The 18,172-nt window shown below is 38.4% G+C and overlaps 1 protein-coding gene across 2 annotated transcripts in view; it reads right to left on the reverse strand.

Annotated features, from left to right (window-relative positions):
• The window catches only part of KLHL2 (kelch like family member 2), a 118,719-nt gene that overhangs the window by 25,222 nt on the left and 75,325 nt on the right, over positions 1 to 18,172 (reverse strand). For both annotated transcript variants that reach the window (XM_024764170.1, XM_024764171.1), the window contains one exon: positions 897 to 1,006. In XM_024764170.1, the coding sequence (XP_024619938.1) occupies positions 897 to 1,006 (110 nt within the window). The remainder of the gene's footprint in view (positions 1 to 896; positions 1,007 to 18,172) is intronic.

Here is an 18,172-nt window from a genome sequence, read left to right on the forward strand (position 1 = left end):
CTTCGGAGAGACAGGTTACAACCAGACAAAGCAGCTGCACAGGGCTCTGGAAAGGGGGAAGGACACATGGAGAGGGTGGGGTGTAAGCTGCAGGGGCCATTCTGAAGGAAGAGGTCAGTCTGGAACTAGCTAAACTTTGCCACCTGGGTGACTTCGTCCAACTCACATGATGGTGAAATTACTTTGGTTTGTGAATATTATGTTTATTTATTTATTTATTTTTGAAGTGGCTTCTTTTTATTAATTTATTTATTTATTTATTTATTTTTGGCTGCATTGGGTCTTCGTTGTTGCACACGGCCTTTCTCTAGTTGTGCTGAGCGTGAGCGGGGGCTACTCTTTGTCGCTGTGTACAGGCTTCTCATTGCGGTGGCTTCTCTTGTTGAGGAGCATGGGCTCTAGGCATGCAGGCTTCAGTAGTTGTGGCACACAGGCTCAGTAGTTGTGGCGCACGGGCTAGTTGCTCCACGGCATGTGGGATCTTCCCGGACCAGGGCTTGAACCCATGTCCCCTGCATTGGCAGGTGGATTCTTAACCACTGTGCCACCAGGGAGGTCTGAGAATATTATGTTTAGATCACAATTTTCCCTGGTATCTAGCTGTGAGAAGAAACCCAGTTCCCCAAAGGCCCTTTGTTTCAGATAGTTCAATGTATGCAAGCTCTTGCTGTGGGGTCAAGCACAAAACCCTGGTGTCTAACCATTTAGGGAAGCTCCTAAGGGGTGAGAACACAGTTATTTACACAACCAACAAGTCAACTAGCGGAGTTTCTCAACTTCCAGATCAAAGATCACTGGCTGTCACTACACATACAGGATCACAAAGTTACAAAACAAAGTGAAAGAAAGGAAAACTACTATATCACTGTACACTGGGAAAAGAAAAATACACTTACTTTCTCTTCTGAAGAAATGGTAAGTTTGTCACTCGAGATTAAGCTGCACACTTGTTCAATGCCGAGGTTGAGAAATTCTTCACTAAGTACGACATCTGCAAAATGTTGCTCTGTTTGGAGGTTACAAAGAAAACCCATTAACGCCACATTCTATTACCATAGTTTCAAACTGCTTAAAAAAGAAGAGGGTTTTTCCTAATCTAACCTATGAAGGAGAAAACCAAGTGTACTTCCTTAAGGCAAGAACTAACAAGACAAACCCAAACAAACTCTCCTGGGGAAGTGGTCTGTACTTGAGTGACAAAGTGGAAGCACAGGCAGGAAGGTAGCCTTACTGTACACTCGGCTGAATCACTTCTGTTTTTATAAGGGGGTGTTTTAGAGTTAAACACCTATATATTCCTTATCTGGTAATAAGACTATCAGTGTTGAAATTTGTAAAACCTTTTGATTACATAAATCAGATAAAGTACATGGTATTATTATTCACACACTTAAATGTATTATGTAAAACATTAGAGGGCTTTAGGACATAATGGGGTAAGGAGGGGAAGCTGCTTTAATTGAAAACTAAAGACTAAACAAGGAAATCTTAAATGCTGGTCAGTCTGAATAGATAACTCTGAATTCTATGTAAGCAATTTACTTGCGGATCAAGTTACACTATTTTATACCCTCAATTCCTTTCCAGAAACCAGTGAAATTAGTAATTCTTAAAACTGAAAAAGAAACCCTTTCTTTGATTTCACAAATATACCCACTCCTCCAAAGGGGGGGGGAGGGGGTACTATTAGTATAATCAATGACTTAAAAACTTAAAAAAAAAAGAAAACTAATCATTTACAAAGTATCCTTTTCTCCAAATCTAGCTCTCATTTTAAAGCGTGAGCTCACAAGGAAATATGGTGGTCAAATCCCAGCTCTGCCACGTGCTAGTTTGTAAAACCTTGGGAAAGTTTTGTAATTTCTCTAACCCTTGGCTTCCTCATCTATAAAATGGGGATAATAAAAATACCTTACATAACAAGATTGCTGTGAGGATTAAATAAATTAATGGCTTGTAAGCATCTAGAACTGTGTGTGGTAAATGGTAAAGACTCAATAATTTAGCTCTTATTGTATTGTGATCCCTACATTCTAAAGTAAAAATCTGCTAGGAATTCTAGGTATTTTCTAGGTCTTTACAATTAACTATATTCTAATAGTAATTTTTTTCAAAGCCTTTTTTTCTAAGGTGAAATAAAAGATTCATTTCAAATGTATGTTTCAACATACCATAAAAAGGGTTAGTTGGCTTCCCTTGCAGAGAAGACAGAGCAAAGCAATGCCCCCAGGACTGGAGAGATCAACAGGAGAACACAGGGAGCTGCAGCTGATTGAAACAGACTCACAAGTGGAAACCGCATGTGAATCAGTGCGAGGGTAGGAAAATCTCAGCGTGGACAACTCTGAGAGTTAAAAACTCCAGGGGGACCCAGTCATAGGGGGATCCCCTCAATATTGTGAGATTTCCTCCAGGAGCTTGACCAGGTTTCCACAGTAAATATGAGAGAAGAATCCCCTCTGGCTTCTGGTAGGGGGAGGAGAAATGAATTTCAACAATTTGAAATACCCAAAGCAGTCTGTTTTTAATAAGGCCTGCCCTCAGGAGAAACTAGTTAACCAGAGCCTAACTGACCCAAGGAAGGGAAACACCCAACTCCAGCCCACTCCAGCCATCCTGTCCCACCTAGGGAGGGAGAAAGAAACCTGAGAAACATTTGTCAAGTTCACAGTCCAGAGCCATAGGCTCACTAACAAACTGAGACCTAATCATAGGAATACAGAAGGCTTCCCTCCCCACATCTCACTGCCACATCTCTAAAGGCCTGTTTACAGCAGTTCCTTTCACTGGGTACATCATGTCTGGCTACCAAGAAAAAAATTACAAGGCATTCTAAAAGGCAAAAAACACAACTTGAAGAGACAGAGCAAGCATCCAAACCAGACATGGCAGGGATGCTGGATTTATCAAACTGCGAATTTAAAACAACTATGATAAATATGCTCAGAGCTCTAACGGATAAAGCAGACAGCATGCAGGAACAGATGGGCAATGTAGACAGAGAGATGGAAAATTCTAAGAAAAAAGTAAAAAGAAATGCTAGAGATCAAAAACACGATAAGAAAAATGAAGAACGTCTTTGATGGGCTGATTAGTAGACTGGACACGGCTGAGGAAGCAGCCTCTGAGTTTGAGGAAAATGGTGGATACATGTCATTATACATTGTCAAAACCCACAGAATATACAACACAAGCAGTGAACCATATATACTATGGTCTTCAGTTAATAATAATGTATCAATATTGGCTCATAATCTGTAACAAATGTACCACACTAAAGCAATATGTTAATAATAGCAGAAACTGTAGGAAGAACAGGAAGAACTCTCTGCACCGCCCACTCAAGATTTCTATAAAACTACAACTGCTCTAACAAATATTACTAGTTAAAAAAGAATGCACTGATAAAGAACAACATAAATGATTAATTTGTAACTGAATAATAGTTCCTGACCTCACAAGAAGTTTACACAAAAAAATCATTTCAGAAGTTTTTATACATAAATATTTTCACTTCCAAACATAGGCCTGTAATGATTTTGCACCAAGCTTCTTTTACAGTTTTAAAATCTGAATCAAAGAAAGAGATTACTGGCCTCCCTATACTTTTCATGGGGGAAAAAAATCTCTAGTGGTAACAAACACAACAGAGAGAAAGTAACTTTTCTATATCATGACTGTGTAAGTTACCCTAGACTCTTGCCTCATTAATCAGAAAAATGGACTTACTAAAAAACAAACCTGGTAACGTTTTAAAAATAATCAATTACTTAAATTTGTAAGTAAGGGCATTAGTAAACTTTATCCAAAGTCAAGTTTGGGCTCTAAATTCATTGTGTACTCTTTACTAGTGATCAAAGGAGGTTAAGAGGGCAGGAAAAGTAGTCAACTACTACAACTGTACTGTCGACCTTCCTATATCCAGGGCTGTGAAACTCAACTGTATTCATCCTACATCATTTTATACAGGGGACCTGAGTATAGACAGATGTTGGTATCAGCGGGTCTCCTGGAACCAGTCCCCCAAGGATACACAGGGATAATGGCATTGCGAAAACCATAACATAGCTGTTATTCAAACAAATGAACCTGAGGACCCTCACCAATTACAAAAAAACTAGTCTAAATGAAAAGTGGAGAAAGATGAAATGTTCAAGGGAACTTTCATTGTAGAAAGTCATATACATATTTTTAAATAGTTCCAACCCTCACATATGTTCTACTTTCTACCTGAACAACCTCTCCTCCTCAGTAAAATCTTTCGGTATTGGTATCTAATGTTTACCCCTTCACATTAAGCTTTCTTGGAAAGGTTTTGGCAATTATGTAGAGCATCACTAAATATGGAGGGCAGTAACTGGCAACATCAGGAGTAAATTAGTTTACTGTAAGGCCTGCCTTTTCTCTATTTATATGAACAGTATGAATCTTCAAATGTTCTGCTGTATTAACTGACAGGCAATTTGGCAGGACTCTTGCTGGTTAATACACCCCAGGCACCCAGACACACCAGATGACTGGCTCAGTCACTGTAAGGCACTCTGGGGCACGAGTGATATTTTAAATGTCTTTGGTTACACAGGTTTGTCCTGTGAATAATATTCTTAATTTAATGTCACCTAACTTGAGCATTTACTGATCCTTCCCACTAAACTTGAAGATTCCACCTACCTACCTACCTACAACAATTCACATAATTTATATGGCCTGACTTCAACCCACACACCAGCAGAACTCACGGTTATCCTAGGGCCACTATCCCTGGCCCAACCCTCTCTGTTTCCAGAACAGCTTACGCTTGACACTGCCAATTGTCTGTTATTTTATATGTTCTGAAGCCTTGGTCTCCAGATCCTATTGTTTCTTACCAGTCCATGCTTGCTCTGCACGATCCTACCAACCTTAAAACTTTAACCAATTCACTCAGTATCAAACTAAAAACATTAAAAGTAGCATCCATTCTTTTTGATGTGATGGTAAATAGGATTATTTCCTTAATCTCTCTTTCTGATACTTTGTTGTTAGTGTATAGAAATGCAACAGATTTCTGTATATTAATTTTGTATCCTGATACTTTACCAAATTCATTACTGAGCTCTAATAGTTCTCGGGTAGCCTTTAGGACTTTCTATGTACAGTATCATGTCATCTGCAGACAGTGACAGTTTTGGGACTTCCCTGGTGGCGCAGTGGTTAAGAATCTGCCTGCCAATGCAGGGGACACAGGTTCGATATCTGCTCTGAGAAGATCCCACATGCCGTGGAGCAACTAATCCTGTGCACCACAACTACTGAGCCTGTGCTCTAGAACCTGCGAGTCACAACTACTGAGCCCATGTGCCACAACTACTGAAGCCCATGTGCCTAGAGCCCATGCTCTGCAACAAGAGAAGCCACCGCAATGAGACGCCCATGCACTGCAACCAAGAGTAGCCCCCACTTGCTGTAACTAGAGAAAGCCTTAGTGCAGCAACGAAGACCCAACGCAGCCAAAAAACACCCCACAAACAAACAGTGACAGTTTTACTTCCAGTTTGGATTCCTTATATTTCTTTTTCTTCTCTGAATGCTGTGGCTAAGACTTCCAAAACTATGTTGAATAAAAGTGGTGAGAAGGACATCCTTGTCTTGTTCCTGATCTCAGAGGGAATGCTTTCAGCTTTTCACCATTGAGTATGATGTTAGCTGTGGGTTTGTCATACTTGGCCTTTATTATGTTGAGGTATGTTCGTTCACTCTATGTCCACTTTCTGGAGAGTTTTTACCATAAATGGATATTGAATTTTATCAAAATCAGTTTTGGCATCTACTGAGATGATCATATGGTTTTTATTCTTCAATTTGTTAATGTGGTGTATCTGACTGATTTGTGGATACTGAAAAATCCTTGCATCCCTGAGACAAATCCCTTTTGATCACGGTGTATGATCCTTTAATGTACTGTTGGATTCGACTGGCTAGTATTTTGTTGAGGATTTTTGTACCTGTGTTCATCAGTGATATTGGTCTGTAATTTTCTTTTTTTGTGATATCTTTGTCTGATTTTGGTTTCAGGGTGTTGGTGCCCTCACAGGACAACTTTGGAAGTGTTCCTTCCTCCGCAATTTTTGGAATAGTTTGAGAAGGATAGGTATTAACTCTTCTCTAAATGTTTCATAGAATTCACCTGTAAAGCCATCTGATTCTGGACTTCTGTTTTCTGGGAGTTTTTAAATTACTTATTCAATTTCATTACTTGGTCTGTTCATATCTTCTATTTCTTCCTGGTTCAGTCTTGGGAGCTTCTCTCCATTTCTCATTGAATTTTAACTTTTCCACCTTTGGAAGTGACAGGAAGGGACAATAGGTTTGGCTACTGTGCTGGTCCAGATTGCCAGCAGCAATACCATCTAGCAAATGCTTCCCCTTCAGCCCACTCCCATTTACATAGGGTATCATTCCATAGGTATAGAACTAGTGGTCTATCTCAACCACTAGGTAATACAGCTGTATTCACTGTCAAACCCAAGTTTGCCAGATGGGGTGAACGCACAGTCTATCACATTAGGCCTTTAGGAATCCTGACGTAAAAGTTTAGAAGTACAGTTAAGGTTTCTTGCTTAGGAATCACCCCTGCTTCTGGCCCCTGCAACTGCAGCCCTGGTCCTGGAACCACTGAATCAGGTAGGAATAAAAGGAAGTTGAGGTGTTGTGGGGTAAACTGTATAGTCATACCAGCATCTTCTCCCACCTCCTCTTCCCCAGATTCTTCTGCAAAGTGAAGCAATCTATCTGTTGAAGACCCTCCCTTGGTCACACCCACATGGGGTATCCTTACCCCATGTTGAGTGTGAGCACACGCTTGTGAAGACGTGTAAGCCAGCCCTTCATGCCTTTACCTCCCCCAGTTTTAGACAACAAAAGTTTCAGTTGCCTGTTCTAAGTCTCTATCAAAGTACTACTCCTAGGATATCTCTCCTAGGATACCTCTTTGCTCATTGTTGGACATTATGGATTACTACTGTGGACTGAATTGTGTTCCCCCAAAATTTACATTTTGAAGACAACCGTTAATGTGGTTGTATTTGGAGACAGATCCTTCAAGGAGGTAATTAAATTTAAATGAGGTCATAAGAGAGCCCTAATCCAATAGGACTGGTGTCCTTATAAAAAGACACCAGTGGTGTGCATGCACAGAGAAAATGCCATGTGCGGACACAGTGAGAAGGTGGTCATCTATAAGCTGGGAAGAGAGGTCTCACCAGAAACCAACCTTACTGGCAGCTTGATCTTGGACTCCCAGTCTCCAGAACTGGAGAGGAGGTAAATTTCTGTTGTTTAAGTCACCCAGTCTGTGGTATTTTGTTATGGCAGGAAAACTTTTGGAAATTGCAAAGCACTACAGAATGTAAAGAATCTTTCATTCAATTAAAAAAAATGTTTTTAATATCTACAAAAAAAGTAGCATCCAAACCTATTACATTATTTTCAAAAGCATATAACATTTCTCTTTTCTTCTTTGTAACCCTTGTGCTATAAGAAAAAAAAATATTTTAGTGAAAAACACTTTGGTGATTTAAGCTTCTGGCAAGTACTACTGGAAACTGAGAATAGAGGAGGAATTATTACTCAGTTAATGAGATAGTTTTAATGAATGGCCAAGAGAACACATATAGCACATCTAAATAATATACTAATAAACTCTTCTCTAAGTGACATTAGAGTGTAGTTTAATCTGCTACCTTCACAATGGTCATTCTCAAACCTTATGCTGAAGATGACAGTTCCACTGTTGCCATCAAACCATCCTGCTTTTTGATTGTGGGCTAGAAATGGAACAACTGTGAGAAATACAGAGTAGTATTACCACATGGACAGGATCCACTATCAAGAGGAACCACTGCACATCTGTGCAGGTGAACAGACATGTGCATACTGAAATGGGTCTGTTAGCTACCACCTCCATTCAGTTTTATGCCTCAGAATGCTTTGGGGTAAGGAGAATGGGAAGTGGTTTGTTTTACAGTACCTATAACCAATTCTCTTGAACTAAAATAAAGCAAGTCTTGTCATTTGAATGGGAAGAAGTATAATTCTGTATCTGTTGGAGGAAAAAAACCCTGTTGTCAAATCTGTAAGGGCAAAAGGAGCTTTACAAAGTTGTTATGGGAACATATAAAATTCAAACCACATTTATAAAGGGAATCGCTAGGCCATCTCAGAAGGAAGAGCTTTGGGTGTGATGAGATCACAAATTTTAGTCAACTAATGCAAGACACTTACAATACGGCAACGCATTTCTCCAATACATATTAAAAAAAAAGCATGGACTCCTAACAATACCTTTAATGAATTGGTAAAATCTTGCATGTGTTTCTAAAACATTAAAATAACATGAACCTGTAATGACTGACAGTGGCAGTTCTCAATTTTACGATTCCTATATGTATATTCAAATTTCTAGGCACCAAAAGCATGAAAACATGTTTAGATAGAAATTTGTTCACAGGAACTCTGTAGGAAGAAAGGCAAGAAGGTTAGTGCTACCTGTCATTTTATGTGTTCTTTATACAAATCATTATTTGCCTCTCTGCTGCTTAGTTCCTGTTGTTAAATGCTCTAATATTACCATTACTGCTAATAAAAATGATATATGAACATTTCTTCCCTGGCCTCAAGCTACAAAACCATGAAGATCAAAATTAAAAACAAACAAAAAACCCCAAAACATATCCCTACTATGAAACTGTGTACTATTTCATACTGCCGGTAGGAGTATAAATTAGTACAAGCTCTATAGACATCAATATTGAAATCTCATCCTACAAATACACTTGACCAGTTATGAAATAACAGGTTCCAAGTTATTCACTGCAGCATTGTTTTTAATAACTGCAAAAGAGTTAATTGGTTAGCATTGATTAAAAATGGTACAATTACACAATATTCTGCATCTATAAAAAAGAATAAGAAAGTTCATGCTACGAAGAGAGTTTCAGGAAATGTTGCCAGTTTGAGGGGAGAAAAGGTACTACTGAAGGAGTACACAGAATATTAGCTACCTTTTGTGTAAAGAAAGGGGAAGGATAACACTATAGATTCATGTACACTGGAAAAGTATAAAAGGAACTAATAAAAACACTTCCCTATAGAGGAGGGCATACCTAAGGAGGAGAGAAGTAGGACAGATGTGGAAAAAATGTTTTCAGTGGATAGCTTGGTACATATTATTGTTATATGAACCATGTGAATGATTACCTAGCCTCCCTCACCCCCACAAAACAAAAAAAACCCCAAAACTAATACTAGTAACTACATTTGTCGGGAGACGGGGGGTAAGGGGGAATGACGGACAAGGGTGAAAGGGAGACTTCTTCAATATACACCTTTCAACACCCTTGTATATACAGTCAAATGATCTTTGATAAGGATGCCAAGACCACTGAAAGAGGAAAGAACAGTCTCTTCAAAAAACAGGGTTGGGGGCTTCCCTGGTGGCGCAGTGGTTGAGAGTCCGCCTGCCGATGCAGGGGACACGGGTTCATGCCACCGTCCGAGAAGATCCCACGTGCCGCGGAGCGTCTGCGCCTGTGAGCCATGGCCACTGATCCTGCGCGTCTGGAGCCTGTGCTCCGCAACGGGAGAGGCCACAGCAGTGAGAGGCCCGCGTGCCGCCAAAAAAAAAAAAAAATGGGTTGGTAAAACTGGATACCCACCTGCAAAAGAATGAGGGTGGGCTCTGGTCTTACACCATACACAAAAATTAATTCAAAACGGACTAAAGACCTAAACCTAAAATCCCAAATTATAAAACTCTAAAAGAAAACACAGGGGAAAAACTTCATGATGTTTGATTTGGCAATTTTTCCTTAGATATGACACCAAAAGCACAGGCAACCAAAACAAAAATAGATAAATGGGACTACATCAAACTTAAAAACTTTGTGCATCAAAGGACACAATCAACAGAGTGCAAAAGCAACTTATGGGAACTGGAGAAAAATATTTACAGATCATATATCTGATTAGGTGTAACTATCAAGAATATAAAAATAACTCCTACGCCTAATAAATAGCAAGAAAACGAACAATCCAATTAACAAATGGGCAGAGAATCTGCATAGACATTTTTCCAAAGACATACAAATGGCCAAAAAAGCATATGAAAAGATGCTCTGTAACATCACTTATCATCAGAAAATGCAAATCAAAACCACAATGAGACATCACCTGACAACTATTAGAATGGCTCATCAAAAAGACAAGAGACAAGTATTGGTGAGGATGTGGAGAAAGGGAACCCTCCTGCACTGTTGGTGGAAATATAAACTGGTGCAGCCACTATGGAAAACAGTATGCAGGTTCCTCAAAAAAACTAAAAATAAAACTACTGTATGATCCAGAAATCCCACTGCTGGTATATATTTGAAGGAAATGAAATCACTATCTTGAAGAGATATCTGTATTATCATGTTCACTGCAGCATTATTCATAATAGCCAACATATGGAAACAACCTAAGTGTCCATTAACAAATGAATGAAAAATGATACACACACACTCAATAGAAAAAGAAGAAAATTGGGCCATTTGTAACAACATGGATGGACCTTGAGGGCCTTATGCTAAGTGAAGTAAGTCAGATAAAGACAAATATTATATGATATCACTTATATGTGAAATCTAAAACAGCCAAAGTCATAGAAACAGAGTAGACTGTGGCAGTTACCAAGGCTTGGAGGGGTTAGGTCAAAGGGGATAATCTGCCAGTAACAAGATGAATAAGTTCTGGGGATCTAACATACAGCATGGTGACTACCATCAACAGTAATGCATTACACAGTTGAAAGTTTCTAGGAGAGTAAATCTTAAATGTTCTCACCACAAAAAAGTAATAGTAATTATGTTTTGTTATTCAATTGTGTGAGTTCATTATATATTTTAGATATCAATCCCTTATCAGATATATGATTTGCAAATATTTTCTCCCACTTTGTAGGCTGCTTTTTCACTTTATTTATTATTTCTTTTGCTGTGCAGAAGCTTTTTCTTAGCTTGATGAAGTTCTACTTATTAACTTTTGCTTTTGTTGCTTGTGCTTTTGGTGTCATATCTGAAAAATCATTACCAATGTCAAGGAGCTGTTTTCATCTAGGAGTTTTATGGTTTCCGGTCTTATGTTTAAGTTTTTAATCTATTTGAGTTAATTTTAGTTAAGTGTTGTAAGATAGGGGTCCAATTTCATTCTTCTGTATGTGGTTATCCAGTTTTTCCAACACCACTTACTGAAGAGATTGTACTACCCCCACTGAATATTCTCGACTTCCTTGCCAAATACTAGTTGGTTGTCCACAAGAGGGTTCTTACCAGGCTCCCAATTCTGTTCCATTGGTCTATGTGTCTGTTTTAATGCAAGTACCCACCCTGTTTTGATTATTGTACCTTTGTAATATAGTTTTAAATCAGGAAGTGTGATGCCTTCAGCTTTGTTCTTCTCTCTCAGGACTGCTTTGGCTATTTGGGTTCTTTTGTGGTTCCACTAAAATTTCAGGATCTTTTTTCTATTTCTGTGAAAAATACCACTGAAATTTTGATAGGGATTGCATTGGATCCATAGATGGCTTTGGGTAATATGGACATTTTAACAATATTAATTCTTCCAATCCATCAATGCAGGATATCTATTTATTTGCATCTTTTTCAATTTCTTTCATCTAAGTCTTGTAGTTTTCAATGTACAGATCTTTCTCCTCCTTGGTTAAATTTACTCCTAAGTATTTTATTGTTTTTGATGCTATTGTGTATGGGGCTGTTTTATTTCTTTTTCATATATTTCATTGTTACTATATATAAATTCAACTGATTTATGTGCTGATTTTGCATCATGCAACTTTAATAAATTTGTTGATTAGTTTCAACAGGTTCTTTTTTTTTTTGGTGGAGATCATATCATATAAGATCCTATCTGCAAACAAACAATTTTACTCCTTCCTTTCTGACTGGGTACCTTTTATTTCTTTCTCTTGCCTGACTGCTCTGGCTAGGACTTCCACTACTATGTTGAATAGGAGTGGTAATGGTGGGCACCCCTGTCTAATATCTGATCTTAAAGGAAAAGCTTTCAACATTTTGCTTTTTGAGTATGACATTAGCTGTGGGCTTGCCATATATGGCCTTTATTATGTTACGGTATGTTCCTTCTATACGCAATTTGCTGAGAGTTTTTCTCATGAAAGGATGCTATACTTTGTCAAATGGTTTTTCTGCATCTACTAAGATGATTGTATGATTTTTATCTTTCATTCTATTAAGTGGTGTACCTTACTAACTGATTTGCATATGTTGAATCCTATGCATAAACTCCACTTGATCATGGTGTATGACCCATTTAATGTGCTGTTAATGTCAGTTTGCTAATATTTGGTTGAAAATTTTTGCATCTGTATTCATCAAGGATACTGGCCTATTATCTTTTCTTGTAATGTCTTTATCTGGCTTTGGTATCAGGGTAATGATGGCCTTGTAAAATGAGTTTGAGAGTTTTGCTCCTCTTTGACGTTTTGTAAGAGTTTGAGAAGGATTAGTGTTAATTCTTCTTTAAACGTTTGATGGAATTCACCAGTGAAGCCAACTTGGTCCTTGACTTTGCTTTGCTGAGGTTTTTGATTTCTGATTCAATCTCCTTATTTGTTATTGGTCTGCTCAGATTTTCTGTTTCATGAATCAGTCTTCATAGATTGTATGTTTCTAGGGATTTACCCATTTCTTCGAGGTTATATTGGCATATAAACATCCATCATAGTCTCTTACAATCCTTTGCATTTCTGTGGTATAAGGTGTAATGTCTCTGCTTTCATTATTAATTTTAATTCACTTTAACCTTCTTTTTTCCCTAGTCTAACTAAAGGTTTGTCCATTTCGTTTATCTTTTCAAAAAACCAGGCCTTAATTTCACTTACCTTTTTCTATTGTTTTTCTGGTCTCTATTTCATTTATTTCTACTCTGATCTTTGTTGTTTCCTTCCTTCTGCTATCGTTGGGCTTAGTTTGTTCTTCTTTTTCTAGTTCCCTGAGATACAAAATTAGGTTGTTTGAGGTCTTTTTTCTTAATATAGGCATTTATCACTGTTAACTTCCCTCTTAGAACTGGTTTTGCAGCATCTCGTAGATTTTGGTATGGTGTGTTTTCATTTTTGTTTGTTTCAAGATATTTTTAAATTTCCTTTTTGATTTCTTTTCAGTTGTTTTCTTTTCTTTTCTTTTAATTTCTTTTTTTTGACCCATTGGTTCTTCAGGACTGTGTTGTTTAATTTCCACACATTTGTGAATTTTTGAATTTCCTCCTGTTACTGATTTATAGTGTTATACCACTGTGGTCAAAAAATATACTTGGTATGATTTTAATTTTCTTAAATTTGTTAAGACTTGTTGTGTGACCTACCATATGGTCTATCCTGGAGAAGTTCTGTGTGTGCTTGAGAATAATGTGTATTCTGCTATTTTCGGATAGAATGTTCTGAATATGTCTGTTAGGTCCACTGGGTCTAAAGTATGGCTCAAGTCCAATGTTTTCTTGTTGATATTCTGTCCGGATGATTATCCATTGTTGATTAAAGGTGGGGTATTGATGTTCCTGAAGATTATTTTATTATTGTCTATTTCTCCTTCCAGATCTTTTAGTATTTCTTAATACATTTAGGTGCTCCAATGTTGCGTGCATATATATCTATGATTGTTATATCTTCTTGATGAATTGAACCATTTATCATTATATAATGACCTTCTCTGTCTCTAGTTACCATTTTTGGCTTAACATCTATTTTGTCTGACATCAGTATAGGTACCCCTGTACTCTTTTGGTTTCCACTTGCATGGAATATCTTTTCCATCTCTTCACTTTGAGCCCATGTGTGACCTCAAAACTGAAGTGAGACACTGGTAGGCACCATATATTATTTTTTTGTTTTTTTAAATCTATCCAACCAATCTATGCCTTTTGATTCTCCAATAAAATCCATTTACATTTAGCGTGATTAGTGATAGGTAAGATATTACTAATTCCATCTTACAGTTTTCTGGCTATTTTTGCAGTTCCCTTGTTCTCTTCCTCTCTCACTGTCTTCCTTAGTAAACATGATTTTCTATAGTGGTGTGCTTTGAGTCCCTTTTTTTACCTTTTGTGTATCTACTTTAGGTTTTTGCTTTGTGGTTACCATGAGGCTTACATAAAATATCTTATAGATATAACAATGTATTTTATGCTGATAACAACTTCACTTTAATCATATATAAAAACTTTACCCTTTTACTCCCCCCCCTACCTTTTATGGGTTTTGATGTATAATGTACCTCTTTTTACATTGTAAATTCATGAACAAATTATTGTAGCTATAGTTTTTTTAAATACTCTTATCCTTCAACCTTATACCACTATTTTAGAGTATTAGAGTATTCTTAATTTGATTATATGCTTACCTTTACCAGTGTGTTGTATATTTTCATACGTTTTCATGTTATTAATAGCAGCCCTTTTATTTCAGCTTGAAGAACTCCTTTCAGCATTTCTTTTATGGCAGAACTAGTGGTGATGAACTCCCTCAGCCTTTGCGTCTGGGAAAGGCTTTATCTCTCCTTCATTTCTGAATCACGGACTAAGAAAGGGCACTCCTGGCACTAAGCTGTGTTGCCATGTGGGAGGGGTGACACAGGTGAGGTCAAACTGCTCCTCTCACCCTCTCCAGCGTGTCCAAACTTGTGCTGGTATTGTTGTTTTTGCTCCAGTGTAATGCTGTATCATCTCCTCTGGAAACCTGGACTTCCAAGAAGGCTCTCTCATCTGTGGGGGTCAGTCTGGCTCAGTGTTCTCCGGGGGCTCCCAGACTGCAGTCAAGAGGGACTGGAACCAGTTCACAGATCACTTCAGGATCTACAGCCAGTACCAAGGTCTGCCTGCCTATTGCCTAATGTACAGTGGGCAAGGCTCCTTCTGGGTCCTTTAGGGTTTGATGCTGGATCCCACAGCTCCCACAAAGGTACCTTCATTTGTGGATGGATACAGGATATTTGTTGTGCAGGGAGGGAAGGCAAGAATGAGGGATGTCTTATACCCATGGCCAGAAAACGTTTATAACCATGTGAAAACATCAGTGATTGAAATTTTAAAAACACAAACAGTAACAAAATATCCCCAAACTAAGCCTAACTAGTTTTTGTCCCCAGTGAGAAAGAAAAGTGTTACTATAAACAGTCAATGCATTTTATTGTCTTGACTTCTGGGAACAATCATCTGCTATCCTCTCCTACTTGGGCCACTGCTCTACCTTGCTGGCCTTTACTTGCTGGTCTCTAAAGTTCTTTAGAGCAGACCTTAATACTGAAGCCTCTACATACTGATGCACACACATCTTTATCTGTTGAAACACAGGCTCTGGCTCACTTTCCCCTCAAATTGTTCTTTGGAAGTTCTTTTCTTAAGATTACTATTTCTTAACCCCTGTGCAGTGTTTCACCCTAAGAACACTCTCTCCTAGCTTGGATTCTATAACACTTTTTTCTACCTTTCTAACTACTCAGTGTGTCTCTATCAGCTCCCTAAAGCTAGGTATTGCCTATAGTCCTGCCTGCCCCAAGTCCCCTTTTCATTTTCTGCTTGTTCTCCTTTAACCATTTCATCCACATTTGTGTGTCCCTAGTTACTGTCAACAGTTGACAATTCCAGAGTCAACCTCTTTCCCAAACCCCAATAACTGAATTTCCAGCTATCTGTTAGTCTCCATATGCTCTGTCTAACCGTCATAGCTATTTTAAACAAACAGATCCACCCCAACACCATTCACCTGCAACACATACAAGCAGTCCTCTAAAACTCACATTATTCATTGCCATAGGTCACTTACTTTGGCTTCTTTTGCACTCTGTGGTCTGACTTTTTAATCATCATACATCTTTCCATTGATGGCTTTGCTTCACTTCTTGGCTTGATGCTCAGCAAAGATTCTCTGACTGAATGTGCTGATTATCTCCTCAAAACAAATTAATGTCTTCTGCTGGCCAAGCTGTCTTTGGCTACTGCTAATAATCCTGCTGAGTCTGAGAACCTCTAAAGTGATACTGCACTTCACTGCTGGTTGTCCCTTGAGCAATCAAGACTAAGACCTACCTACACCTTCCTCCAGACACCTGCCTCCTGACCTCCCATGTTTCTTTTGGGTATTAATGGCTCTGTTATCCACACTGACTCCAAGGCTAAATAAAGTCTCAGTCACAATTGATTCCCCACTCCCTCTATCTCTTTTTACTGTGGTAAAGACATAAGGTAATTTACCACCTTAACCATTTTTAAGTATACATATAGTTCAGTAGTGTTAAATATGCTCACACTGGAAAATCTAAAACTCTATACCTGCTAAACAACTCTCCTCTTCCTCCTCCTCTATCCCTTCCTCTCTATAAACCCTAAAATAAATTGTTTCACAAATCCTGGGACCTTTCTCTATAGTGCCACAAGAAATCATAAGATCTAGTGGTATAAGGGATCTGAAAGGTCACCTGACCACAACTTTCGTATGTAAGAGGAACCTCTATAATGTTTACATTCAATGGATATCTAGCTACAGTTTGTACACATCAGCAGAGAGCAAAGCAGTCACCCTTGAGCGTTTACTATAAGCTTCTTTTTCTCCTTATTTTGTAACATTGATACTACTTATGCCCACCACAGAACAAGATTAAGTTCTTTCTCTCATGAAATTCCTTCGAACTTTTACAGAGAGCATTATATTCTCCTGAATTTTCCTTCTATGGTTTATAAATTCCTAAGTCTTTTGACAACTACTTCTACAACATGGTTTGGGGTCTTCATCATCATCCTGGCTGTGAATTCAGTGCTTCAGTTCATCACTCTCTCTGAAAACAATAACTGAAAATGAATTCGGGACTTCCCTGGTGGTCCAGTGGTTAAGAATCTGCCTTCCAATGCAGGGGATGCGGGTTCAATCCCTGGTCGGGGAACCAAGATCCCACATGCCGCGGGGCAACTAAGCCCATGCGCTGGAACTACTGTCAGTGGGCTCTAGAGCCCACGAGCCACAACTAGAGAGAAGGCCGCGTGCCGCAACAAAGAACTAATGCAGCCAAATAAATAAATAAATAATTTTAAAACAGAAATTAAATGAACTCAATTCCATAGATATGGTCTGACCTAGGCAGAACACACCTTACACCTTTCTAGACACAATTACATTACTGATTGCTATTGAATCCACTATCAACAAAAACCCTAGCAACTTTGGATTGGTTTGGCCAATACAAGCCTAATACTTGTCACAAAGCTGAGATAAGAAATTCTTCCTTTTTGCTAAATGAATTCTTATTCAGATTACTGTGTCTCAGTAAGGTACAGTAAAAATTAGCAGCTACTGCACATTGGCAATAGATATACACACTCTGAAATGTACCTACAAAGCATTACCTAAAATGTAATGCTACAGGACAGAACATCTCAGAGTCTAGTCTGTTTCCTGTACTCTTATTCAGGGTTAGTTCCCAGATTCACAACCTCCTCTCTATCTTCACTACCCTAGTTCTCACTGTTACCAACCTCAACTACTCTTTCCAGTCCTCTCACCCACATGTTGACAGATTATTCTGTTTATAGCACACAGCTTGCATTGTGGTATTAGTGATTTGCCTCTACTAGTTTACTCTGGCACTGAGTAAAGCCAACCAGTAATTATACTGGCATTTGATAATCAGTTCCTTCTCTCTCAGCAAACCCCATAACTGCAACAGAGCATGATTCCCAGTCGTATGGACTATGCCGTGGATATGCAACATACGTTGAACACATATTTGTACGTATATAATGTACATAGGCATTCTTCCTTATATATAAGGAATCTCTTCACTCTGTAGAGCAGTTTAACTTTGCTGTTTGCTTCCCTCCTACAAATAAAATAAGCGTATCAAGAAATGAGAGATAGTCTCTAAGATCTGTCACACCAGGTTTAAAGGGCTTAGGTCCCTCATCCCAAATGAAGTGAACAATACAAATCCAAAGTTCTGCGTGTTCTGTTTTGTACCCTGTGATAAGGTACAAAGTAGTCTTTATATTTGATTTCTACACAACAAGCACCTTTTTGATCAAAATTAAATGCTGCAAGGGGCCCCTATAATTCCTCTATACTCCATCCAGT

The sequence above is a fragment of the Neophocaena asiaeorientalis genome, unplaced genomic scaffold (assembly GCF_003031525.2).
Source record: "Neophocaena asiaeorientalis asiaeorientalis breed wild unplaced genomic scaffold, Neophocaena_asiaeorientalis_V1.1 scaffold296, whole genome shotgun sequence".
NCBI classification, from domain to species: Eukaryota; Metazoa; Chordata; class Mammalia; order Artiodactyla; family Phocoenidae; genus Neophocaena; species Neophocaena asiaeorientalis.